The sequence below is a fragment of the Coregonus clupeaformis genome, chromosome 5 (assembly GCF_020615455.1).
Source record: "Coregonus clupeaformis isolate EN_2021a chromosome 5, ASM2061545v1, whole genome shotgun sequence".
Classification (NCBI taxonomy): Eukaryota; Metazoa; Chordata; class Actinopteri; order Salmoniformes; family Salmonidae; genus Coregonus; species Coregonus clupeaformis.
In genome coordinates, this window is record NC_059196.1 from 19,310,621 (window position 1) to 19,338,496 (window position 27,876).

At 43.4% G+C, this 27,876-nt stretch overlaps 1 protein-coding gene across 4 annotated transcripts in view; it reads right to left on the reverse strand.

The window, feature by feature from the left end:
• Nucleotides 1-25,936, reverse strand: part of pds5b (PDS5 cohesin associated factor B) — an 86,020-nt gene extending 60,084 nt beyond the window's left edge. For 3 of the 4 annotated variants that reach the window (XR_006658211.1, XM_041874294.2, XM_041874289.2), the window contains exons 1-5: nt 25,672-25,936; nt 12,784-12,910; nt 669-872; nt 307-393; nt 75-172 (exon numbers count right to left, since the gene is read on the reverse strand). Coding sequence is in view for 3 of the 4 variants with exons in the window: in XM_041874294.2 (XP_041730228.2) it covers nt 75-172; nt 307-393; nt 669-872; nt 12,784-12,900 (506 nt within the window). In the remaining variant the exon portion in view is untranslated. The remainder of the gene's footprint in view (nt 1-74; nt 173-306; nt 394-668; nt 873-12,783; nt 12,911-25,671) is intronic. The other variant, XM_041874303.2, reaches the window with a different exon arrangement.
• Nucleotides 25,937-27,876: the final 1,940 nt, after the last annotated feature.

Here is a 27,876-nt window from a genome sequence, read left to right on the forward strand (position 1 = left end):
CAGTTGGCTATACAGCACAAACAGGGACCAGCTACTATGGAGTCATTCTAGTGGGTTGGAATGGAGCTACTCACTTGATAACCTGGAACAGGGTCCTGTAGAGTTGAGTGAAGATGTCATTACTATCCTCCAACTCAAAGCAGATGTTGTAAGACTTCACCCAGGCTATATTCTAGTGATTCAAAGACAAAACACACCGTCAGAATACTTCACCCAGGCTATAATCTGGTGAGTCAAAGACAAAACAGTCATTATACTGGCTGGTGGATGAGAAAACGATGCCTGATGGTCTCAATGAGAGCTTACCTCCAGTAAGTAGAAATATCTGTTGAACTGGGCGCTTTTGGTGTCCTCCAGTCCTTTCAACTGACGAGTTATGAACATAAATATGTCCTAAAATTAAGGATAGCTTAATTCAACACATTTATCCCCAAACTGATGATTATGTGTCAAATCAAAGCCACAATGACAAAGAGAAAAATAAAAACATTTTATTTTACTCAAATGACTGCTTTTGTGTGAAAAAACACCAAATGTTTGTGAAACCTGCACTACAGGTGAATCTTCCTGACCTTCAGTTTGGTTTCTGGTGATGTGCATAGAACCTCGGGGGACATTGTATCAGAGTGAAGACTATAGTTAGGCTATGGTTAGGTCTAGGTCCTTACTTTGAGTTTGTCTGGTGATGTGTAGGGGGCCTCAGGGGCGTAGATCCTGAAGATGTCGGCCAGGCAGCAGGCCACTAGGAGGCGTACGTCCTTGTCCGGGTGCTTTAGGAAGAAGTCAGAGGCCAGGTGGAGCGCCAGGTTCAGGTACAGCTCTTTCTCCTCCTCACTGTCCTGGTCCATGTCCATGAATGTCTTCACCACCATCTGGATAGACAGACAGACAGACATACAGACAGACAGACAGACAGACAGACAGACAGAGCGGTTGATTGGTTGATTGAGTCCCGATCTGTGTCCATGAACGTCTACACACTATATAGATAGGAGGGATGGACTACTAGTGATGAACTATCAAATTCCACAACCGCCCCTAGCTTAGAACTAGCCTTTTTAGATGAACACTGGTCCATAGAGGAAACAGTATAGTTTATATGGGTATACACCAGGGTTTCCGATAGCCGGTAATTGCCGGCCGATAAAATAAATGAAAAGCCGATAAATAACTATTGTAGCTGGCCAAATTGTCTGGGGCTGCCCATCATACACCCCTAATTTTGCGCTTCAGCACCATTCTCCCACTCCTTGTGCGCTGCCTTATGTGCATGCACCTGCTGCTGAGGAGAGAGAGAGAGAGAGAGAGACAGACAAGGTGAATGTCTTCCGTATGGCCAAGTTTTAATATTGTAGTGGACAAAGATGAGAAGAACGTTGGAGTGGCCAAATGCAAGCTACTGTGCAACTCGCTATTCAGGTAGGATGCAATTTTGGAATTTTTATTTATTTGTTAGTATTTATAAATATTTTTTATTTATTTATTATTACACTGAACAAAAATATAAACGCAACATGTAAAGTGTTGGTCCCATGTTTCATGAGCTGAAATAAAATATCCCAGAAATGTTCCATACGCACAAATTTGTTTATATCCCTGTTAGTGATCATTTCTCCTTTGCCAAGATAATCCATCAACCTGACAGGTGTGGCATATCAAGAACCTGATTAACCAGCATGATCGTTAGACAGGTGCACCTTGTACTGGGGACAATAAAAGGCCACTAAAATGTGCAGTTTTGTCACACAACACAATGCCACACGTCTCAAGTTTTGAGGGAGTGTGCAATTGGCCTGCTGACTGCAGGAACGCCCACCAGAGCTGTTGCCAGAGAATATAATGTTCATCTCGCTACCATAAGCAGCCTCCAACGTCGTTTTAGAGAATTTGGCAGTATAATAATAATAATAATAATAATATGCCATTTAGCAGACGCTTTTATCCAAAGCGACTTACAGTCATTCGTGCATACATTTTTGTGTATGGGTGGTCCCGGGGATCGAACCCACTACCTTGGCGTTACAAGCGCCGTGCTCTACCAGCTGAGCTACAGAGGACCACAGTATGTCCAACCGGCCACACAATGGGTAACCACGCCAGCCCAGAAACTCCACATCTGGCTTCTAATGTACGCCCCATGTCGCATGGATCTGTACACAATTCCTGGAAGCTGAAAATGTCCCAGTTCTTTCATGGCCTGCATACTCACCAGATATGTCACCCATTGAGCATGTTTGGGATGCTCTGGATCAACGTGTACGACAGCGTGTTCCAGTTCCCGCAAATATCTAGCAACTTCGCACAGCCATTGAAGAGGAGTGGGACAACATTCCACAGGCCACTATCAACAGTCCGATCAACTCTATGCGAAGGAGATGTGTCGTGCTGCATGAGGCGAATGGTGGTCACACCAAATACTGACTGGTTTTCTGATCCCCACCCCTTTTATTAAAAAAATAAAATAAAATTTATAAAGGCATCTCTGACCAGTATCTGTATTCCCAGTCATGTGAAATCCATTGATTAGAGCCTAATTTATTTATTTCAATTGACTGATTTCCTTATATTAAATAAAACTCAGGAAAAATCTTAGAAATTGTTACATGTTGCGTTTAAATGTTTGTATCTCATTATTATTGTAGGCCTATTTATTAATCTAAACCAGTTCTTTAAATATGCAAAACGTGTTTTATTTCATTCTGTTGAGACATTGTTGTTGGCTAAATTAAGTTTGATCTGTGTTTTCAATTATGTGCTCCGTATTTAGTTTAAGGTTATAAATAAGCCTGTTGTAAAATAATATCATTAGCCTATTGCTGTCATTTCTTGGGTACGGTAGGCATTAAAACTTTCTTGGTAATTGCCGCAATATAGCTTGTTCAAAACTTATGGGAAAGTTTAAACCAGTTCACAAGTGTTTCGTTTCATTCTGTTGAGCCATTTTCTTTGGCCAAATTATATTCCAACTGTAATGTTGTGTTTGCCGCGATATAATATCCTGCTCATATTTTCTTTATAAACAGTGGCTTGACTTGCTTTTGATATTACTATAAACAGTGGCTATTAGCCTATTACACTGGCGCTCCAACTCTCCGAAAGTTGAACTTGAGGTGAGGAAGTATGTTTTAGGCCTACCAGAGTTACTCCTATAATCGAACAATACAATCTTTATAAAAATATTTGGATTGAAAATGAATGAATTATCATCGTTCTGTAAGCCTATATCTGTATTGCAGATGCAGTAGCCTTTCTAAGAAGAATAAAGAAATGCATGTTCGGAGTTGTAGCATGCCGCCGGCATATCTCTATCTCTCTCCCCCTCTCTGGGGCTAGGCCTAAGCTTCTCTTCCTTTATACACTACATTATCAAAAGTATGTGGACACCTGCTTGTCGAACATTTCATTCCAAAATCATGGGCATTAATATGGAGTTGGTCACCCCTTTGCTGCTCTAACAGCCTCCATTCTTCTGGGAAGACTTTCCACTAGATGTTGGAACATTGCTGCGGGGACATGCTTCCATTCAGCCACAAGAGCGTTAGTGAGGTCGGCACTGATGTTGGGCGATTAGGCCTGGCTCGTAGTCGGCGTTCCAATTCATCCCAAAAGGTGTTTGATGGGGTTGAGGTCAGGACTCTGTGCAGGCCAGTAAAGTTCTTCCACAGCAATCTCGACAAACCATTTCTGTATGGACCTCGCTTTGTGCACGGGGGTTTGTCATGCTGAAACAGGAAAGGGCCTTCCCCAAACTGTTGCCACAAAATTGGAAGCACAGATTCGTCTAGAATGTCATTGTATGCTGTAGCGTTAAGATTTCCTTTCACTGGAACTAAGGGGACTATCCCGAACCATGAAAAACAGCCCCAGACCATTATTCCTCCTCCACCAAACTTTACAGTTGGCATTATGCATTTGGGCAGATAGCGTTCTCCTGGCATCTGCCAAACCCAGAATCGTCCGACAAACAGTTATTGTGCTGACGTTGCTTCCAGAGGCAGTTTGGAACTCGGTAGTGAGTGTTGCAACCGAGGACAGACGATTTTTACGCACTACGCACTTCAGCACTCTTTGGTCCCGTTCTGTGAGCTTGTGTGGCCTACCACTTCGTTGAGCCGTTGTTGTTCCTAGATGTTTCCACTTCACAATAACAGCACTTACAGTTGACCGGGGCAGCTCTAGCAGGGCAGAAATTAGCCGAATGTACTTCTTGGAAAGGTGGCATCCTATGACGGTGCCACGTTGAAAGTCACTGAGCTCTTCAGTAAGGCCATTCTACTGCCAATGTTTGTCTATGGAGATTGCATGGCTGTGTGCTCAATTTTACGTGTGTGGCTGAAATAGCCGAATCCACTAATTTGAAGGGGTGTCCACATACTGTTGTATATATAGTGTATCATACATGCATGCAATACCAAGATGCATTTAGAGCTGAAATCTCTGACAGCTGAACTGTGAGGGGGATAATTATTGTTTTAATAAGCGATAAAGTTTTACATATGCTACACATCGAAACACAAGGAATTGTGTAGTGTTTTTAAGAACACGTAAACGTGGCTCATTTGGCCAATATCCTTTGTTTATCGATAGCGCTGGCTGCGTGGGTGGACGCCCTAATGTAGTGTCTGCAGGTTTTTCGTGATTCCTTTCAATTAAGTCCTAGACAACCAGGTGTGAGTAGTTCCTCATCAATCACGTACAAGTGCGGCGCAAAAACCCAGACACTCGGCCCTCCGTGAAATGAGTTTGACATGTATGCCCTAATGGGTTAAGCACCCAATTCATACGGATGACCGGTACATTTCTTTAAATGTCAGATAAATGTGCATCTTTCTGGTGACTTGTCCGGCATCAAACTTTCCTAACGGAAACCCTGAAATATACATGTTGCCATATGTCACACTCTGGCTCCAAGGACTGTGTGTTAGAGCCAGGGTGTATTTCATTTGGTGGTGTTGGGTTGGGTGAGTTTCATTTGTTTGTGTTTTTGGTGATTGGTTAATGACTCCCAATCGGAGGTAACGAGTGTCAGCTGTCGGCTCGTTATCTCTGATTGGGAGCCATATATATTCTGTGTGTTTTCTCCTGTGTTTTGTGGGTTATTGTTCCGTGTTCAGTCGTGTCACTGAGGACTTCATTATCGTCATTTGTTGTTTTGTCGTGGTTGCTTTATTAATAAAGTCATCATGTTCACTCCACGCGCTGCGTATTGGTCCGCTCCTTCCGACGATCGTGACAGAATAACCCACCATAAAGGAACTAGCAGCGCGCCCAGGAACAAAGGGTCTGGACATGGAAGGAACTGGTGGAAGGTAAAGGGTCCTGGACTTGGGAGGAGATCCTAGATGGTATGGATCGCCGACCATGGAACGGAGACGGTGGAGAGGCGACGGCGAGAGGAGCAACGGCATCAGCAGGGCCATCATCGTCGGGAAGGACGAGAGGCAACCCCAAGAAATTTTTTGGGGGGCACATGGCTTGGGCGACGGAGCAGCAGGAGGCTGCCACAAGGCAGAGTCAGAGGGCTGCCAGGTTAAGGGGGCTGACGGAGGCAGAGAAGGGACGGATTCAGTGGCTACCAGGTCAAGGGGGCTACTGGGTAAAGCAGGGAAGGAAGGTGTTGAGGCACGGCGTGAGGTACTGGGGGTGTGTAACCAGTTCGGTCCGGCCCGTTCCTAGTCCCGAGGTGCAGCCAGTAGTGTGTGTGTTCCCGTACGGTACGGCCTGTTCCGGTCCCTCGCACTAAGTGTAAGGTGCGCGCCGCCAGCCCGGTTCGGCCTGTTCCTGCCACGCACCAGAGTATGCGGTGCGCGTCGCACAGCTCAGCCCGGCCTGTTCCTACTCCACGCACCAGGGATACGGTGCGCCGCACAGCCCAGCCCGGCCTGTTCCTACTCCACGCACCAGGGATACGGTGCGCTTCGCCAGCCCAGCCCGGCCTGTTCCTACTCCACGCACCAGGGATACGGTGCGCTTCGCCAGCCCGGCCCGGCCTGTTCCGGCCACTGCACCAGGGATACGGTGCGCGCCGCCAGCCCCGCCCGGCCTGTTCCTGCTCTCCGCACTAGGCGTGAGGTGAGTCCCCAGGGTCCAGCAGGCCCTGTTCGGCTCCCCGCACTAGGGCGTTATGGGAGTCCCCAGGGTCCAGCATGCCCTGTTCCGACTCCCCGCACTAGCCCTGAGATGCGTGTCCTCAGCCCGGTACCTCCAGTTCCGGCACCACGATCAGGCCTACGGTGCGTCCCCAGGGCCAAGCATGCCCTGTTGCTGCTTCCCGCACTAGCCCTGAGATGCGTGTCCTCAGCCCGGTACCTCCAGTTCCGGCACCACGCATCAGGCCTACGGTGCGTCCCCAGGGTCCAGCATGCCCTGTTGCTTCTCCCCGCACTAGCCCTGAGATGCGTGTCCTCAGCCCGGTACCTCCTGTTCCGGCACCACGCCTACGATGCGCCTCAGACGGCCAGAGTCTGCCGTCTGCCCAACGGGGCCTGAACTGTCCGTCTGCCCAACGCTCGTCTGAACTGCCCGTCTGCCCAACGCCGTCAGAGCCTTCCGCCAGACAGGATCAGCCAGAGCCGTCTGCTAGACAGGATCAGCCAGAGCCTTCCGCCAGACAGGATCAGCCAGAGCCTTCCGCCAGACAGGATCAGCCAGAGCCTTCTGCCAGACAGGATCAGCCAGAGCCTTCTGCCAGACAGGATCAGCCAGAGCCTTCTGCCAGACAGGATCAGCCAGAGCCTTCTGCCAGACAGGATCAGCCAGATCCGTCAGTCGGCCATGAGCAGCCAGATCCGTCAGCCAGCCATGAGCAGCCAGATCCGTCAGCCAGCCATGAGCAGCCAGATCCGTCAGCCAGCCATGAGCCAGCCAGCCAGGATCCGCCATTTAGTCAGGTGCTGCCCCTTAGCTCGGTGTTGCTCCTTATCCTGGTGCTGTCCCTTATCCTGGTGCTGTCCCCCCAGCCTGGTACTGCCCCTTAGTCCGGTACTGCCCCTTAGTCCGGTACTGCCCGTAGTCCGGTACTGCCCCTTAGTCCGATGCTGCCCCTTAGTCCGGTGTTGCCCCTTAGTCCAGGTGGGGTTAGTTGGAGGGTGGTCATTGGGAGGAGGCTACCGAAGCAGGTTGTGACTGCGGTGGGGTGGGGATCACGACCGGGGCCAGAGCCGCCACCGGGGACAGACGCCCACCCAGACCCTCCTAGACGGTATGCTGGTGCGCCCGGAGTGCTGCACCTTTAGGGGGGTACTGTCACCTCTGGCTCCAAGGACTGTGTGTTAGAGCCAGGGTGTATTTCATTTGGTGGTGTTGGGTTGGGTGAGTTTCATTTGTTTGTGTTTTTGGTGATTGGTTAATGACTCCCAATCGGAGGTAACGAGTGTCAGCTGTCGGCTCGTTATCTCTGATTGGGAGCCATAATTCTGTGTGTTTTCTCCTGTGTTTTGTGGGTTATTGTTCCGTGTTCAGTCGTGTCACTGAGGACTTCATTATCGTCATTTGTTGTTTTGTCGTGGTTGCTTTATTAATAAAGTCATCATGTTCACTCCACGCGCTGCGTATTGGTCCGCTCCTTCCGACGATCGTGACACCATATTATACTTGGACGTATAAAAATTCTAATTAAAAAGCTGTGAAAAACAGGAGACAGACCAGCGATCAACATTCACTCCCCAGACACCCCTGTTCTGATAACTGTATTTTTAGGATAACAGCATTCTGCTAGCTGATGGTGCACAGCCGCCATGTGTTTGATCATACGATACAGCCTTATTCTAAAATGGATTAGATTGTTTTTTCCCCCTCAATCTACAAATAATATCTCATAATGAGTGAAAACCAGTTTTTAGAAATGTTTGTACATTTATAATTTTTTTTAAAACAGAAATACCTTTACATAAGTATTCAGACCCTTTGCTATGAGACTTGAAATTGAGCTCAGGTGCATCCTGTTTCCATTGATCATCCTTGAGATGTTTCTACAACTCAATTGGAGTCCACCTGTGGTAAATTCAATTGATTGGAAATGATTTGGAAAGGCACACATCTGTCTATATAATGTCCCACAGTTGACAGTGCGTGTCAGAGCAAAAACCAAGCAATGAGGTCGAAGGAATAGAGCTCAGAGACAGGATTGTGTCGTGGCACAGATCTGGGGAAGGGTACCAAAACATTTCTGCAGCTTTAAAAGGTCCCCAAGAGCACACTTAAATGGAAGAAGTATGGAACCACCAAGACTCTTCCTAGAGCTGGCCGCCCGGCCAAACTGAGCAATCGGGGGAGAAGGGCCTTGGTCAGGGAGGTGACCAAGGACCCCATGGTCACACTGACAGAGCTCCAGAGTTCCTCTGTGGAGATGGGAGAACCTTACAGAATCAAATCAAATTTGCCACATGCGCCGAATACAACAGGTGCAGACATTACAGTGAAATGCTTACTTACAAGCCCAACCAACAATGCATTTTAAGTGTTAAGTAAAAAAGATAAAAGCAAATAACTAAAGAGCAGAGTCACTCACCACCTTCCGGAGACATTTGAAACCCCACCTCTTTAAGGAATACCTGGGATAGGATAAAGTAATCCTTCTACCCCCCTTACCCCAAACCCCCAAAAAAAAAAACAGAAATAAAAGAATAAAGATAAAAAATATAATAAAAAATGGAGAAAAAAAACAATTAAAAATAATGAATAAAATTTATAACGAATAAAAAATAATAAAAAAAACAAAATACATTGTAAAGTGGTTATCCCACTGGCTATAAGGTGAATGCACCAATTTGTAAGTCGCTCTGGATAAGAGCGTCTGCTAAATGACGTAAATGTAATGTAAATTAACAGTAGGGAGGCTATGGCTAGTCGAGGTAATTGAGGTAATATGTACATGTGGGTAGAGTTAAAGTGAGTATGCATAAATAATAAACAGAGTAGCAGCAGCGTAAAAGGGGTGTGGGGGGTGGGGGGGGCAGTGCAAATAGTCCGGGTAGCAATAATTAGCTGTTCAGGAGTCTTATGGCTTGGAGGTAGAAGCTGTTGAGAAGCCTTTTGGACCTAGACTTGGCGCTCCGGTACTGCTTGCCGTGCAGTAGCAGAGAGAACAGTCCATGACTAGGGTGGCTGGAGTCTTTGACAATTTTGAGGGCCTTCCTCTGACACCGCCTGGTATAGAGGTCCTGGATGGCAGGAAGCTTGGCCCCAGTGATGGTAGTGCGTACGGCCCAGTACCTCTGTAGTGCCTTGCGGTCGGAGGCCGAGCAGTTGCCATACCAGGCGGTGATGCAACCAGTCAGGATGCTCTCGATGGTGCAGCTGTAGAACTTTTTGAGGATCTGAGGACCCATGCCAAATCTTTTCAGTCTCCTGAGGGGGAATAGGCTTTGTCGTGCCCTCTTCACGACTGTCTTGGTGTGTTTGGACCATGATAGTTTGTTGGTGATGTGCACACCAAGGAACTTGAAGCTCTCAACCTGTTCCACTACAGCCCCGTCGATGAGAATGGGGCGTGCTCAGTCCTCTTTTTTTTCCCTGTAGTCCACAATCATCTCCTTTGTCTTGATCACTTTGAGGGGAGAGGTTGTTATCCTGGCACCACACAGCCAGGTCTCTGACCTCCTCCCATAGGCTGTCTCATCGTTGTCGGTGATCAGGCCTACCACTGTTGTGTCGTCAGCAAACTTAATGATGGTGTTGGAGTCGTGCCTGGCCATGCAGTCATGGGTGAACAGGGAGTACAGCAGGGGACTGAGCACGCACCCCTGAGGGGCCCCCGTGTTGAGGATCAGCGTGGCAGATGTGTTGTTACCTACCCTTACCACCTGGGGACGGCACGTCAGGAAGTCCAGGATCCAGTTGCAGAGGGAGGTGTTTAGTCCCAGGATCCTTAGCTTAGTGATGAGCTTTGAGGGCACTATGGTGTTGAACGCTGAGCTGTAGTCAATGAACAGCATTCTCACGTAGGTGTTCCTCTTGTCCAGGTGGGAAAGGGCAGTGTGGAGTGCAATAGAGATTGCATCATCGGTGGATATGTTGGGGCGGTATGCAAATTGGAGTGGGTCTAGGGTTTCTGGGATAATGGTGTTGATGTGAGCCATGACCAGTCTTTCAAAGCACTTCATGGCTACAGACGTCAGTGCTACGGGTTGGTAGTCATTTCGGCAGGTTATCTTAGTGTCCTTGGGCACACGGACTATGGTGGTCTGCTTGAAACATGTTGGTATTACAGACTCAGTCAGGGACATGTTGAAAATGACACTTGCCAGTTGGTCAGCACATGCTCGGAGTACACGTTCTGGTAATCCGCCTCGTGAATGTTGACCTGTTTAAAGGTCTTACTCACATCGGCTACGTAGAGTGTCATCACATAGTCATCCGGAACAGCTGGTGCTCTCATGCACGCTTCAGTGTTGCTTGCCTCGAAGCGAGCATAGAAGTGATTTAGCTCGTCTGGTAGGCTTGTGTCACTGGGCAGCTCGCGGTTGTGCTTCCTTTTGTAGTCTGTAATAGTTTTCAAGCCCTGCCACATCCGACGAGTGTCAGAGCCGGTGTAGTACGATTCAATCTTAGTCTGGTATTGACTCTTTGCCTGTTTCATGGTTTGTCGGAGGGCATAGCGGGATTTCTTATAAGCATCCGGGTTAGAGTCCCACTCCTTGAAAGCGGCAGCTCTACCCTTTAGCTCAGTGCGGATGTTGCCTGTAATCCATGGCTTCTGGTTGGGATATGTACGTATGGTCACTGTGGGGAGGACGTCATCGATGCACTTATTGATGAAGCCAGTCACTGATGTGGTGTACTCCTCAATACTATCTGAAGAATCCCGGAACTGTGCTATCCAGTCTGTGCTAGCAAAACAGTCCTGTAGCTTAGCATCTGCATCATCTGACCACTTTTTTATTAACCGAGTCACTGGTGATTCCTGCTTTAGTTTTTGCTTATAAGCAGGAATCAGGAGGATAGAATTATGGTCAGATTTGCCAAATGGAGGGCGTGGGAGAGCTTTGTATGCGTCTCTGTGGGTGGAGTAAAGGTGGTCTATAGTTTTTTTTCTTCCTCTGGTTGCACATTTAACATGCTGGTAAAAATTAGGTAGAACGGATTTAAGTTTCCCTGCATTAAAGTCCACGGCCACTAAGAGCGCTGCATCTGGATGAGCATTTTCCTGTTTACTTATGGCCTTATACAGCTCATTGAGTGCAATCTTAATGCCAGCATCGGTTTGTGGTGGTAGATAGACAGCTACGAAAAATATAGATGAAAAGTATCTTGGTAAATAGTGTGGTCTACATCTTATCATGAGATACTCTACCTCAGGCGAGCAAAACCTTGAGACTTCCTTAGTATTAGATTTTGTGCACCAGCTGTTGTTTACAAATATACACAGACCGCCACCCCTTGTCTTACCGGAGTCAGCCGTTCTATCCTGCCGATGTAGCGTATATCCCGTAAGCTGTATGTTGTCCATGTCGTTGTTCAGCCACGACTTGGTGAAACATAAGATTTACAGTTTTTAATGTCCCGTTGGTAGGATAACCGTAATCTTAGGTCGTCCAATTTGTTCTCAAATGATGAAGGACAACCATCTCTGCAGCACTCCACCAATCAGGCCTTTATGGTAGGGTGGCCAGACAGAAGCCACTCCTCAGTAAAAGGCACATGACAGCCCGCTTGGAGTTTGCCAAAGGGCACCTAAAGGACTCTCAGACCATGAGAAACAAGATTCTCTGTTCTGATGAAACCAAGATTAAACTCTTTTGCCTGAATGCCAAGCGTTGATTCTGGAAGAAACCTGGCACCATCCCTACGGTGAAGCATAGTGGTGGCAGCATCATGCTGTGGGGATGTTTTTCAGTGGCAGGGACTGGGAGACTAGTCAGGATTGAGGGAAAGATGAACAGAGCAAAGTACAGAGAGATCCTTGATGAAAACCTGCTCCAGAGCGCTCAGGACCTCAGACTGGGGCGAAGGTTCTCCTTCCAACAGGACAACGACCCCAGACAAGACAATGCAGGAATGGCTTCGGGACAAGTCTCTGAATGTCCTTGAGTGGCCCAGCCAGAGCTCAGACTTGAACCCGATCTAACATCTCTGGAGAGACCTGAAAATAGCTGTGCAGCGACGCTCTCCATCCAACCTGACAGAGCTTGAGAGGATCTGCAGAGAAGAATGGGAGAAACTCCCCAAATACAGGTGTGCCAAGCTTGTAGCGTCATACCCAAGAAGACTCTAGCCTGTAATCACTGCCAAACGTGCTTCAACAGACTACTGAGTAAAGGGTCTGAATACTTATGTAAATTTCATATTTCCGTTTTTATTTGCAAACATTTCTAAAAACCTGTTTTTGCTTTGTAATTACGGGATATTGTATGTAGAAAAACAATTTAATCCATTTTAGAATAAGGCTGTAGCGTTACAAAATGTGGAAAAAAATCAAGGGGTCTGAATACTTACTGGCTGTTAAATGTATACCCTATTAGGGGTAAACATTTAGGTTGTTTTTTGTGGGTCTTCTTTTGCAAAAGCCATCTCGTCTTTCTACAGTGAACATCAATATGACACTAACACTGATAACACTGTAATAACACAATACTCTACACTGAGCTGGTCTGCTCTTCCTTTTTTCAACCCTTTCATTGCAGAGGATACTGAATTTACGAAATCATAGGCAAACTCTAGACAGAGAACGAATCAATCTCCTCATATTCACTGCACAATTACCCTGTATTACCTATATTGCCAGTTATTTTGACAAATGAGGTACCATGTAAATTGTGTATTCCCCATGGTTTCTCCACTCACCTTGAGCCTGCGGACCATCTCCTCCTTGGAGATCTTGTCCGAGATCTCCTTCATCCCGGTCGGATAGGTGATCTTGCCATCTGTGGCCCGACCCTTTGAGTTAGCCATGCTCTCCATTGGCTGCTTGCTGGAATATAAACACACAAAACATATATGGACACATCCCTGGATGAGTGTTTTGAAATATTCAACCTCAAAACTGGCGACGTGGGCATCTAATACATGATTAAATGACTAATATCTTGTACTTCCTGCAGGGCATGAACCTTTTTGGTGAACCAGCCACAGTCGCTGGTGGATTCAAAAATATAGACCTACCGGTACTTTTTTTTACCCTGCTTCCTGTCAAAAAGAAATAGGCTACACAACTTAAATAGTTGTATAGCCTGATTAAGAGTTTCCAAACATTGTGAGTATGACAAAACCTGGCTTAATTAGCGAGTTACTATGCCAACAGTATGTCTGAGTGTTGAAAATAATAAAAAGAGATAAGAAATAGCCAAGCAGTTGAACCAAATATACAAGTAGGCTGCTGTCTAAAGCACTGTATTAATGACAGCAGCAACTGTCTGCCGCTGGTGACCATCATGGGATAAGAGCTGAACAGCAGGGGCCAATTCTGTATAGAAACCATATAGCAACACACCACTGATGGCTCCCAGGAGGGAGAAAAGTAATTTGTCTACCAATACACAAGGGGGCAGCCAGGAATTGTTTGAACATGGATGCATTTATATCAAGCTTGTTAAAGGTCTTTTGGATTTTTTGTTCATCATTTGACTCACAGATCACAATAAAATCTTCTCTTCGACAATATTCATACTGTAGCAAATTAGACATGGACCCTAACCCCAATTTGATACATTGGTGTCAATGTAGCCTAGTGGTTAGAGCATTGGGCCTGTAACCGAAGGGTCTCTGGTCCTAATACCTGAGCCGAAAGGTGTAAAATCTGTCGACGTGCCCTTGAGCAAGGCACTCAACTCTAATTTGCTCCAGGGGCGGCGTACTACTATGGCTGACTCTGTAAAATAACACATTTCACTGCACCTATCTGGTGTGTGACAATACGTCTTTCAAAATATATATTATTTACATGTACCCATTGCCAATATTCATATTGTAGCAAATTTGACAGGGACCCTAATCTCAATTTGCTGCATTTGTGTCGGAAAATGGTGTCACCTTTTTTCCCCCCAAGGCCCCCTTTTCCAGATTTGCAATTGCACGTAGTTTAACAAGACTCATGACATCTTTTAGGAAGGCTCTTTAATGATGATGATAATAATAAATCATAAGGAAAATAAGGTATTGACCCGATTTCCCAAAATGTATTCCGCTACTAAATTAGTGCTGGCCCCGGCTCCCAAAAATATTGTTCAACTGAAAGTCGTCTGTTTTTTCGACCAATCGATTGGTTGAATATTTGAAAACATGTATTTTTTCATATACAGTGCATTCAGAAAGTATTCAGACGTCTTCACTTTTTCCAAATGTTGTTATGTTACACAGCATTATTCTAAAATGGATTGAATGAAAAATGTTCCTCATCTGTCTACACACAATACCCCAATATTTGCTAATTTATTACAAATAAAAAACTGAAATACCTTATTTACATAAGTATTCAGACCCTTTGCTATGAGACTCGAAATTGAGCTCAGGTGCATCCTCTTTCCATTGATCAAACTTGAGATGTTTCTACAACTTGATTGTCCACCTGTGGTAAATTCAATTGATTTGACATGATTTGGAAAGGCACACACCTGTCTATATAAAGGTCCCACAGTTGAAAGTGCATGTCAGAGCAAAAACCAAGCCATGAGGTTGAAGGAATTGTCCGTAGAGCCTTGAGACAAAATTGGACCATTGAAGGTCCCCAAGGACACAGTGGTATCCATCATTCTTAAATGGAAGAAATGTGCAACCCCCAAGACTCTTCCTAGAGCTGGCCGTCCAGCCAAACTGAGCAATCGGGGGAGAAGAGCCTTGGTCAGGGAGGTAACCAAGAACCCGATGGTCACTCTGACAGAGCTCCAGAGTTCCTCTGGAGATGGGAGAACCTTCCAGAAAGACAACCATCTCTGCAGCACTCCACCAATTAGGACTTCCAACCTGACAGAGCTTGAGAGGATATGCAGAGAAGAATGGGAGAAACTCCCCAAATACAGGTGAGACAAAAATAAAAAATAAACAGTTTTTGCTTCGTCATTATGGGGTATTGTGTGTAGATTAAACTATTTAATCCATTTTAGAATACGGCTGTAAAGTGAAGGGGTCTGAATACTTTCCGAATGCACTGTACAGACACATTCTATGTTTTAAGCAAATCAACTATATGCACTGAGCTTGTCTGATGCTTTAAGCGCAATGTTTGATGAAACAATTAAGACACACAAATGACCGAAGGGAGTCTGACAGCAACTTATTTGATTGTGTCGGGCCAGGCTCAGACTTTATGCGCTGTGCAAAAAAAAAGACAGCAAGTGACTGTGTGACTAGCATCCGTTGTCTCGCTCTCTTCCCTGCTGCAGCAACCACCACAGAACATTAGTGTTTATTGCGCTGTCCGTGTTGCTGAAGCTGCAACATAACTACAGCCATTTCTGACTGAAAAGTTATGTTACCGAAATCCTTAATTTGTTTAGGAAAAACATTCCCTATTCTTCCAACCACTGCTCTCCTTACGTGCCACATGTATGCATCGCATGCACGTGACCAATAGTGCCTGACCTATAGCATATCATAATCACATCAATAAATTGGTTATAACAAACTCCAAACACTGTACACATGACAGCAAAATGGATGCAGAGGACGTGACATATAAACTTGAAATGGGGGAATGTTTACTGGTTGCTCAGGAGGTAAAGGGGAAGTCAGTGTGGAATGAATTTGACTAGTTGTGGAAAATAATGGAGACCAAGAAAAAGAAGGTAAGGAGCAAGCACTGCGTGCATATTATGTGTGCTAAACAGGTGCTGTTAGATTACAATACATTTTTTCTGGCTGTTTGGAACAATGTAAACAACACTAAATAAATTATAAGCTTACCAGAGTCTGTTGTAACGTTTTTTTTTGTTTTGTAAAGCCTTTATTTCAGCAAATACTAAATCATTAATTTGTGAATGCAATTCCTGAAATTGATCCGTTTATTTCTTGTTTACGCTAATTATTCAAAGGTTTGCTTTGTTATTTTATTTTAAAACTAAAATGCTTGATTGCATTTCAAATCATGAATGACTTGTATGCTGTGTGATGACATGAACGAATGAATGATTGATGCAAGAGCGTATATAACTATTGAAATATAGGCCTAAGTAAGTTACGGTATTAAGACTAAACAGGATTCGCTCTTAGGCCTACAGCTCGATGGTGGTTATACAGGACCGCTATACTATTCCTACTAATGATAATGACATTACTTCTCATTATAATGATGATCTTAATAATAATAGTAATAATAACAATAAGGAGATGAAGAAAATGGAGGGATATTATTATTATTATTTTTCTGACCATTTGGAACAGTGTAAACAACACTAAATAATACCAGAGAGGCTGTTCTAAAGCCTTTATTACAGATGGGAGGGTGTATCGCTGCAGAATCCTGTGGTAGCCATGCTGGTTAAGTGTGCCTTGAATTCTAAATAAATCACAGACAGTGTCACTAGCAAAGCACCCCCACATCATAACACCTCCTCCTCCATGCTTTACGGTGGGAAATACACATGCAGAGGTTATCCGTTCACCCACACCGCGTCTCACAAAGACACGCCGGTTGGAATCAAAAATCTCAAAATTTGGACTCCAGACCAAAGTAAAATGTATGTGCCGTTCCTCATGAGAGCCAGTTTCATCATAGCGCTTGATGGTTTTTGCGACTGCACTTGAAGAAACTTTCAAAGTTCTTGAAATGTTCCGTATTGACTGACCTTCATGTCTTAAAGTAATGATGGACTGTTGTTTCTCTTTGCTTATTTGAGCTGTTCTTGCCATAATATGGACTTGGTATTTTACCACATAGGGCTATATTCTGTATACTACCTTGTCACAACACAACTGATTGGCTCAAACGCATTAAGAACAAAAGAAATTCCACAAATTAACTTTTAACAATGCACACCTGTTAATTGAAATGCATTCCAGGTGACTACTTCATGAAGCTGGTTGAGAGAATGCCAAGAGTGTGAAAAGCTGTTATCAAGGCAAAGGGTGGCTATTTGAGGAATCTCAAATATAAAAAATGTTTTGATTTGTTTAACACTTTTTTGGTTACAACATGATTCCATATGTGTTATTTCATAGTTTTGATGTCTTCACTATTATTCTACAATGTAAAACATTGTAAAAAATTAAGAAAAACCCTTGAATGGTGTGTCCAAACTTTTGACTGGTATTGTATATTTTCTGCTACTGCTTGACTAAAGACATCTTGGTCTACCAACAGTCTATCGGCAAAACAATCATCCAGTTGACTAAATGGGGTCAGCCCTACACCAAATACACTACATGACCAAAAGTATGTAGACACCTGCTCGTCTAACATCTCATTCCAAAATCATGGGCATTAATATGGAGTCGGTCCCCCCTTTGATGCTATAACAGCCTCCACTCTTCTGGGAAGGCTTTCCACTAGATGTTGGAAGATTGCTGCGGGGACTTGCTTCCATTCAGCCACGAGCATTAGTGAGGTCGGGCACTGATGTTGGGCGATTAGGCCTGGCTCGCAGTCGGCGTTCCAATTGATCCCAAAGGTGTTTGATGGGGTTGAGGTCAGGGCTCTGTGCAGGCCAATGAAGTTCTTCCACACAAATCTCAATTCCCAGAAGAGTGGGGGGACCAACTCCATATTAATGCTAATGATTTTGGAATGAGATGTTTGACGAGCAGATGTCCAGATACTTTTGGTCATGTAGTGTATATATATAATTTCATAACCACTTATCAAACAAAGTTTAAAATGTAGGCCTATCAGGGTTTCCTTTTTAAAATCAATTTATACAGGTAATTCTGATATGTACCCTAGAGGTCAAAGTTCTGTTGACCTGAACATTTTAAAAAAATAGCTTTCCAATTATATATGATTAAAGGGTATAAGTGAGCAATAACTTGTATACTGAGATTGTTTGTCATAGGATAAAATCCCTATGGGAAAAATTTATAGGATGGGGAGATGAATGATAACACACAGAAAGCTGCCTTTGCTGCATTGCGATCACACATTTTCCAACTCTAGGGTCATAGACCTTCAAATAAATCACTATGAGACATCATAGTAAGCCCGACAGAGCCCCCTGGATCATGGACTAATATAAAGATTATTTATATATTTTGGTACCATGCAGTTAGCCCACTGTCCTGTGTAAATGCAGGCTATTATTTGGGTGCTTAAATTATTTTTATGTGACGTCGGAGTTCCAGTCCGCCCACACTAGTCGCCGCTCAACTCCATCGTAAATCGTGGAGTTGAGTTTAGTCGGCTAATGAAAGAGCTGCTAATCTTAAAACTGACATGTTTATGATGACTAATGTGTCTATGCAGTTTACTGAAAAGGATCCAAAACAGATATTCTAAACCAAACTTGACTGTAACATTACAGATGAAGCTGCCTGGCAGTGAAAGACTAAAAGGATAGGGGCAAGCTGACTAGCTAGACAAACACAGCCTACCCCATTCATAGACGCTAACTGCTTTAGCGCTTATTGACAATAGTTTTTTTGAGAGCCCAGACCCTTGCTCTAAACATTAACACTTGTCCTAATTAGCTATAGGGACAGGGGTTTGAAAGAATTTCACTATTGGAATAGTATCATGAATTGTTTTTGGATATTTGAAAAACATAGTTTTTAACCTGAGCACTGCTGCGCAAGAGGCTGGCGCTCTATTGCTGCAGCTGCTGAGGGTCCAGTGAGATGGGAGTGAGCAGACTGAGTGAGAGAGAGAGATGCAGTAACCAAGGCAACTCAGCTACAGCCAAGATTAGCTAACATGTAGCAGCCAAAATGTTATTTATCATCCCATAGAACAGTGCCTGTCTTGACTGGAGTAGCCTAGAGAAAGCTAGGCTAATTCTTGAGACCACATGATGCGCTTTCTCCCCAACCCCATTCAAATAAAACAACAGCCAACATAAGCAAGCTACACACGAAGGCTACCGGTCGGCTGCCGGTCTTTTTTTGGGGCACACCTCAAAAACGACATTGAAAAGTATGTTGTTTTATTAAATTATTTTAAATGTCATGGTTTATCCTTGTATGTAACAATATCACATGGACAAGATTGAAATACTGCCATTTTCATCAGCATGCTAAAGCAACCCATTGGATTTGAAAAAAACTTCCGGTAGCTACTCACCACAACGCTAACACGAGACAAACCACAGCCTGTCGTTTCCAATGGAAGCAAATTAATCATAGTGGACAGAACAAGCAAGGAGGTGGGCAGAGCCAAGCATGAGCTAGCGAGATCCTATTGGCGCGTTCTAGCATGTATTTGCATATTTCCGTTAGGGAACACCTACTCTGAAGTGCGCGTTTGCAATAACTTCATTCGCCCTTGCACTCCTTAACGACACCATTTTTTGAAACTTTGGCAAAGGGTAAAGTCTACTAAACTTATTCCACTCTGTTCGTAACCGATTCTAGTTTGGGGAACAGAAAACTGTATTAAGATCAAATGTTTCCTTGATAAAAAAAAATTCTGCATAATGTCGCCCAAAATCCATCTTCTCCCACTGCCGGCCACTGGGCTTCCTCTCATCACCATATTTGGTGGTGAGTGGAAATGCAAATTGGATGCTTCAGATTTATACATCCGGTGAAACATCTGGTTCATTGTTCTGTGACAACGCTAGGCTTCGCATTTTCAAGGAACCCAATAAGTTGCTATAAGCATCTGACTGAGGTGATGAAAAAGGTTGTTTCATAAAAAACGAGCAGTATTTCAATCTTCTCGATTTGTCAGTTGGGATAATGGTATAATTAGGACTAAGTTACAGCTCCATCTCTCAAAACTGTGATTCCTAAAAGATGTGACCGGAGATGGTCAACTCCATCAGATTTGTCTAAAATCCTAAATTAAATCAGGAATGAGCTAGTGAAATTAAAATCAGGAATGAGCTAGGGATGTGCACGGTTATTCAAATATTCGAACGGATGTTAGTATTCAAATACTTGTGACTATTTTTTATTTATTTATAATAGGTATATTTTAACACTGAAAAGGCTTTTTCTAAATTAAATCTACATATCCATGACATTTCAAACAATTCATTTAATAAAACAAACTTTTCAATGTAGTTTTTATGACGTGCACAGTGCGCCCCCTTGAAAAGACCGGTAGCCGACCTGGTAACCTTCAGATGTGTAGCTTGTTGTCTATGTTGGACAATCAAAGCGAAAGCGGCAAAGAGGCCTAATGTGTAGCAAGTGGAGTGAGGGTTCACTAATGCAATGCAAGATGTAATAAAATGACTGAATTAAAAGTTAGCGAAATGAGATGCAGTAGGCTATAACCAGCAGGTAGGCTGCTGTTTTATCTGAATGGGGTTGGGGAGAAAGCGCAGCATGTGCCAGATGTGGCTTCAGGTTAAAAACGTATGTTTAAAAAAAAACACATATAGGTTCGATCCCGGGCTGTGTCGCAGCTGGGCGAGAGACCCATGAGACGGCGCACAATTGGCCCAGCGTCGTCCGGGTTAGGGGCGGGTTTGGCAGGCTGGGATGTCCTTGTCCCATCGCGCTCTAGCGACTCCTTGTGGCGGCCGGGTGCATGCACGCTGACTTCAGGTCGCCAGCTGTACGGGGTTTCCTCCGACACATTGGTGCGGCTGGCTTCCGGGTAAAGCGAGAAGTGTGTCAAGAAGCAGTGCGGCTTGGCGGGTTGTGTTTCGGAGGATGCATGGCTCTCGACCTTCGCATCTCCCGAGTCCCATCGCTGCAACTCCCATACTGACAAGACTGTAACTACCAATTGGATATCACGAAATTGGGGAGAAAAAAAAGGGGTAACAAAATATATATATATATATATTTATATATATATATATATATACCAAATGACCATGTATTTAGAATATCGGGATATCCAACAAAAATGTATGATACTATTTGAATAATGAAATTATTTCAAACCCCGATCCCTAGAATTAACAGAGTCAGCTATACTATAAGGACCCCTTATTCATCTCCTCATTACATGTAGTGCAACAAAACCACTCATGGTCTGTAAAGCTCTCTACAAACAATATTGGAATCACCATGGTCACAACCATAAACTGTCAGCTCCATATGTCTGACAAAATGTTAAATTTAATTCGGTTTTAGAGTCATAAAGCAACTGAGGAAAAACTACACTGAACACAAATATCAACGCAACATGTAAAGTGTTGGTCCCATGTTTCATGAGCTGAAATAAAAGATCCCAGAAATGTTCCACACGCACAAAAATCTTATTTCTCTACAATTTTGTGCACAAATTTTTTACATCCTTGTTAGTGAGCATTTCTCCTTTGCCAAGATAATCCATCCACCTGACAGGTGTGGCATATCAAGAAGCTGATTAAACAGCATGATCATTACATAGGTGCACCTTGTGCTGGGGACAGTAAAAGGCCACTCTAAAATGTGCAGTTTTGTCACACAACGCCACAGATGTCTCAAGTTTTGAGGGGGCGTGCAACTAGTATGCTGACTGCAGGAATGTCCACCAGAGCTGTTGCCAGATAATTTAATGTAAATGTCTCTACCATAAGCCTCCTCCAACGTCATTTTAGAGAATTTGGCAGTACGTCCAACGGGCCTCACAACCGCAGACCACGTGTATTGCATTGTATGGGCGAGCAGTTTGCTGATGTCAACGTTGTGAACAGTGCCCCATGGTGGCGGTGGGTTTATGGTATGGGCAGGCATAAGCTACAGACAACGAACACAATTGCATTTTATCGATGGCAATTTGAATGCAGAGATACCGTGACGAGATCCTGAGGTCAATTGTTGTGCCATTTATCCGCCGCCATCACCTCATGTTTCAGCATGATACTGCATGGCCCTATGTCGTAAGGATCTCTACACAATGCCTGGAAGCTGAACATTTCCCAGTACTTCCATGGCCTGCATACTCACCAGACATGTCACCCATTGAGCATGTTTGGGATGGTCTGGATCGACGCGTACGACAGTGTGTTCCAGTTCCCGCCAATATCCAGCAACTCCACACAGCCATTGAAGAGGAGTGGGACAACATTCCACAGGCCACAATCAACAGCCTGATCAACTCCATGCGAAGGAGATCTGTCGCGCTGCATGAGGCAAATGGAGGTCACACCAGATACTGACTGGTTATGATCCATGCCCCTACCTATTTTTAAGGTATCTGTGACCAACAGATGCATATCTGTATTCCCAGTCATGTGAAATCCATAGATTAGGGCCTAATTTATTTATTTCAATTGACTGATTTCCTTATATGAACTGTAACTCAGTTCAATCTTTGAAATTGCTGCATTTTTCGTTTATATTTTTGTTCAGTATAAATTGTATACCTCTTGAATTAAAAAGAAGAACACTATTTTTGTCAACTCTGAAACATCACCTCAGTCAGATTTCTGTCTAATATGAACCCAGGCAGTGCTGAAAGATCTGATAGAATGGTTGTTTTTATTGGGTATTTTCAAATAAATAATTTTTCATATTTCCAAATGTTTGTTTCGAACTTTTATTTTAATGTCTGTTTTGAGTATCTGTTGTCAACTCCTTCAGTGGCTTGTCAACTCAGTCACTGATGGAGTCAATATTTTTTGGGCAACATCTCGAAAAACTATTTGTAATCACTGTTCTGCAACATATGCTTAAACAATTGAAGTATTTGCTGTGCTAGACCTAAGGGATAATGTTTGCTTTATAAATGTTTTATGTTCTAAATCTAGAAAAACATGCCAAAATGCTAATGAAATTAGCCCTGGAGTATTTAATAGTGCTATAAAACAAAACAAAAAGTAGATTGGAGATTTGTATTACATATTTGAATAATCAAATAATAGAATTAAACAATCAGGGCCTTTAAACACTTGGACAATAATTGAAAAATCAAATGCCTTTTATGGTGTGACGGAGTTGAAATAAATCCAATTAGTTACATTTTATGAACAAAATTAAGTTAGGTTGTTCCTTTACATGGTGTGATTGCTGATACTTTGGTCTATCAAAATATTTCAAATGTTGTTAATGGGTGTTCATCCATAAAATTATTATTTAATTCAATGTTTATGAAAATATGTTCATTCAATAGAGAACTGCACCAGAAAAACAGTAGTCCAAACCCTATGTCTCTACCATATATATACACTAAACAAAAATATAAACGCAACATGCAACAAAGATTTTACTGAGTTACAGTTTATAGAAGGAAATCAGTCAATTGAAATAAATAAATTAGGCCCTAATCTATGGATTTCACATGGCTGGGCAGGGGCGCAGCCATGGGTGGGCTTGGGAGGGCATAGGCCCACCCACTTGGGAGCCAGGTCCACCCAATCAGAATGAGGTTTTTCCCCACAAAAAGGGCTTTATGACTGACAGAAATACTCCTCCCCCTCCTCAGACGATCTTGCATGTGAAGTAGCCGGATGTGGAAGTCCTGGGCTGGTGTGGTTACACGTGGCCTGCTGTATGTACTGCCAAATTCTCTATAACGACGTTGGAGTCGGCTTATGGTACAGAAATGAACATTCACATTTCTGGCAACAGCTCTGTTGGACATTCCTGCAGTCAGCATGCCAATTGCACGCTCCCTGAAACCTTGAGACATCTGTGTTGTGTGACAAAACTGCACATTTTAGAGTGTCCTTTTATTGTCCCCAGCCCAAGGTGCACCTGTGTAATGATCATGCTGTTTAATCAGCTTCTTGATATGCCACGCCTGTCAGGTGGATGGATTATCTCGTCAAAGGAGGAATGCTCGCTCATAGGGATGTAAATACATTTGTGCACCAAATCTGAGAGAAGTAAGGGGATCTTATATTTCAGCTCATGAAACATGGGACCAACACTTTACATGTTGCGTTTATATTTTTGTTCAGTATAGTTCCAAAGTTTGAGTATTTACTCAGAGAATTTAGCATGATCAGAGTGAATAGAATGTCAATACGACCATGGTCAAAAAGTGGGCAGAATGGCGCCAACCTCAAACGTCAACTGACAAGCTAGCTTGTGGCTGCAGGTTCGTGCGTGATAACATGAGCTTTTTTTTTAATGAAATCCACGGAATAACAAAGTTAACAGACTGAATTTCAATATCTACCATCCCAGAGAAAATGTGTCTTGTTTTGATTGTGAATTTCAGTCTTCTCCTTTAAATTGCCATAGAAACAGCCCCTCTCAACATTGATTAAATGGGGTTAGAGGATCTGGAGATGCCAAGAGTATCAAGTTGATTTTGATTGGTCCAAAGCGCGGAAATGCCTCCTAATGTTACCACCTCCCAACGTCGAAATATGGAAGAGATACATCCAAGTGCTGCTAGCTACACTAGCAACGGTCACAACAAACTAACGTTGTTGCAGTGGGAGAAAAAGTACCCAATTGTCATACTTGAGTAAAAGTAAAGATACCTTAATAGAAAATGACTTAAGTAAAAATTTAAGTCACCCAGTAAAATACTACTTGAGTAAAAGTCTAAAAGTATTTGGTTTTTAAATATACTTAAGTATCAAAAGTAAAACTATAAATAATTTCAAATTCCTTGTATTAAGCAAACCAGATCCCACAATTGTTTTATTTTTATTTACTGTTCTGCTTAGCATTTAAAATGTAATGAGTACTTGTGGGTGTCAGGGAAAATGTATGGAGTAAAAAGTACATAAAAAGTACATAATTTTCTTAAGGAATGTAGTGAAGTAAAAGTTTTCTAAGATATAAATAGTAAAGTACAGATACCCCAAAAAAATACTTAAGTAGTACTTTAAAGTATTTTTACTTAAGTATTTTACCCCACTGCGTTCTTATTTAATCAACACTGTTAAGTACAAGAATATTAAGGTTGTAATACTGTAGAGAACAAATGTTATGATTAATGGTAAGTGATTCATAATGACATAGACTAAAGAAAAATAGGTTAAGACATTCATTTAGTAGCACCCTCTTGAATTGACTGGTATTTAACTACTACATTCAAGAGCAGTGAGTGAATGCCCTAAATATTAAGACAAATACGTGGGGGAAAAAGATGATTGTCCTGTCTTTCAAGAATCCCTGAGCTCTAAAACAGCAACATTTTCTCTCAGCCTCATGGCAAAATGCGTAAAATAGCATGAGATTAGCTATAATACCGCACATTTCTCTCTGGCCCATGGAAGAAAAAAAACAATAAAAAGGGGGGCTTTGCTTGGACTTTGCGGGGGGCCGCGAAACTTCTCTACGCCACAGTTCCCATCCCTGGATTGAGGTACATTTTCCAAGCAATAGATACTGTATCTCGTGCAGTCTTAGCGGTGTCCACATTCTGACATCGCACCGTTCCAACTCTAGAGAGACGTAATTAACGTCTAGTCGGATTCTTATGGTTAGACAAACGCCATACCATTGACTGGACTATTCTTATTCAGCTAGTTAGCTGCTAGTTACGCTTCAATGACTGCGTTGTATAGCTGGCAAATCTGAAGCACTTCAATAATAACACTGCAGTGACACACGCTATCTGTCTGGACAGTGTGGGCGCAAGCAAGCTAGGGCTAGCCACCGCAATGACAAATGCATTACAAATCATTCCTTTGAATCATAGCTAGCAATTTCAATTAATCTGTCGTCTCTTCGTTGCAGTACAACATCGACTTCATGCCTTGTTGGAATACAATACTCATTATTAATCGGGTTTTAATTAAATACTACCTTATTTGATGAATTGTAGCCAATCGTCTTTCCCTCTACCACTGTGATCCTCCTCTCTGATTCAAAATGGCGCCAATTTGTCCATAGCTGCACCAATCCAGTGTTGAGTGGTTTGCCTGGCTACCCACACTGGAAAATAATATAAGGACACGCCTGACGCCCAAACCGATATTTAATTTTAGAATTGGTTTTGGCTAGTTGGTTTTAGCATCAACTGTGTCCTTATAGTCTCTCCCACCAACACTCCTTGTTCTGGCCAAACATAACGCCACGCCCACGGACGTTAGTTTATTCTCGACAGAGCAGCGGAAGGATTTAGTTTGAGTCGTCAGGCAAGACAGTGGTGCCGAATGTCAAAAATCGAAAGTGCTCTTACAGTGACCTCTGCAGGTTGGCCTACTTAGGTAAAAGCAAACTAACACCCAATAATTTTCACAAGGTGGAATGGAATGATCCTTGCAGTTACAGTGGGGAAAAAAAGTATTTAGTCAGCCACCAATTGTGCAAGTTCTCCCACTTAAAAAGATGAGAGTGGCCTGTAATTTTCATCATAGGTACACGTCAACTATGACAGACAAAATGAGAAGAAAAAAATCCAGAAAATCACATTGTAGGATTTTTTATGAATTTATTTGCAAATTATGGTGGAAAATAAGTATTTGGTCAATAACAAAAGTTTCTCAATACTTTGTTATATACCCTTTGTTGGCAATGACACAGGTCAAACGTTGCTGGTATTTTGGCCCATTCCTCAATGGAGATCTCCTCTAGAGCAGTGATGTTTTGGGGCTGTCGCTGGGCAACACAGACTTTCAACTTCCTCCAAAGATTTTCTATGGGGTTGAGATCTGGAGACTGGCTAGGCCACTCCAGGACCTTGAAATGCTTCTTACGAAGCCACTCCTTCGTTGCCGGGCGGTGTGTTTTGGATCATTGTCATGCTGAAAGACCCAGCCACGTTTCATCTTCAATGCCCTTGCTGATGGAAGGAGGTTTTCACTCAAAATCTCACGATACATGGCCCCATTCATTCTTTCCTTTACACGGATCAGTCGTCCTGGTCCCTTTGCAGAAAAAACAGCCCCAAAGCATGATGTTTCCACCCCCATGCTTCACAGTAGGTATGGTGTTCTTTGGATGCAACTCAGCATTCTTTGTCCTCCAAACACGACAAGTTGAGTTTTTACCAAAAAGTTATATTTTGGTTTCATCTGACCATATGACATTCTCCCAATCCTCTTCTGGATCATCCAAATGCACTCTAGCAAACTTCAGACGGGCCTGGACATGTACTGGCTTAAGCAGGGGGACACGTCTGGCACTGCAGGATTTGAGTCCCTGGCGGCGTAGTGTGTTACTGATGGTAGGCTTTGTTACTTTGGTCCCAGCTCTCTGCAGGTCATTCACTAGGTCCCCCCGTGTGGTTCTGGGATTTTTGCTCACCGTTCTTGTGATCATTTTGACCCCACGGGGTGAGATCTTGCGTGGAGCCCCAGATCGAGGGAGATTATCAGTGGTCTTGTATGTCTTCCATTTCCTAATAATTGCTCCCACAGTTGATTTCTTCAGTCTTCCCAGCCTGGTGCAGGTCTACAATTTTGTTTCTGGTGTCCTTTGACAGCTCTTTGGTCTTGGCCATAGTGGAGTTTGGAGTGTGACTGTTTGAGGTTGTGGACAGGTGTCTTTTATACTGATAACAAGTTCAAACAGGTGCCATTAATACAGGTAACGAGTGGAGGACAGAGGAGCCTCTTAAAGAAGAAGTTACAGGTCTGTGAGAGCCAGAAATCTTGCTTGTTTGTAGGTGACCAAATACTTATTTTCCACCATAATTTGCAAATAAATTCATTAAAAATCCTACAATGTGATTTTCTGGATTATTTTTCTCTCAATTTGTCTGTCATAGTTGACGTGTACCTATGATGAAAATTACAGGCCTCTCTCATCTTTTTAAGTGGGAGAACTTCCACAATTGGTGGCTGACTAAATACTTTCCCCCCCACTGTAAGCATTGATAGATGCATACCCCAATGTATTACAAATGAAAAGGGTAAGACCCCCCAACATGCAAGATAGAATGTATTACAAATGAAAAGGGTAAGACCCCCCAACATGCAAGATAGATTGGAAGAACACAACACCCATTTATTGGTCGCATACACATATTTAACAGATTTTATTGCGGGTGTAGCGAAATGCTTGTGT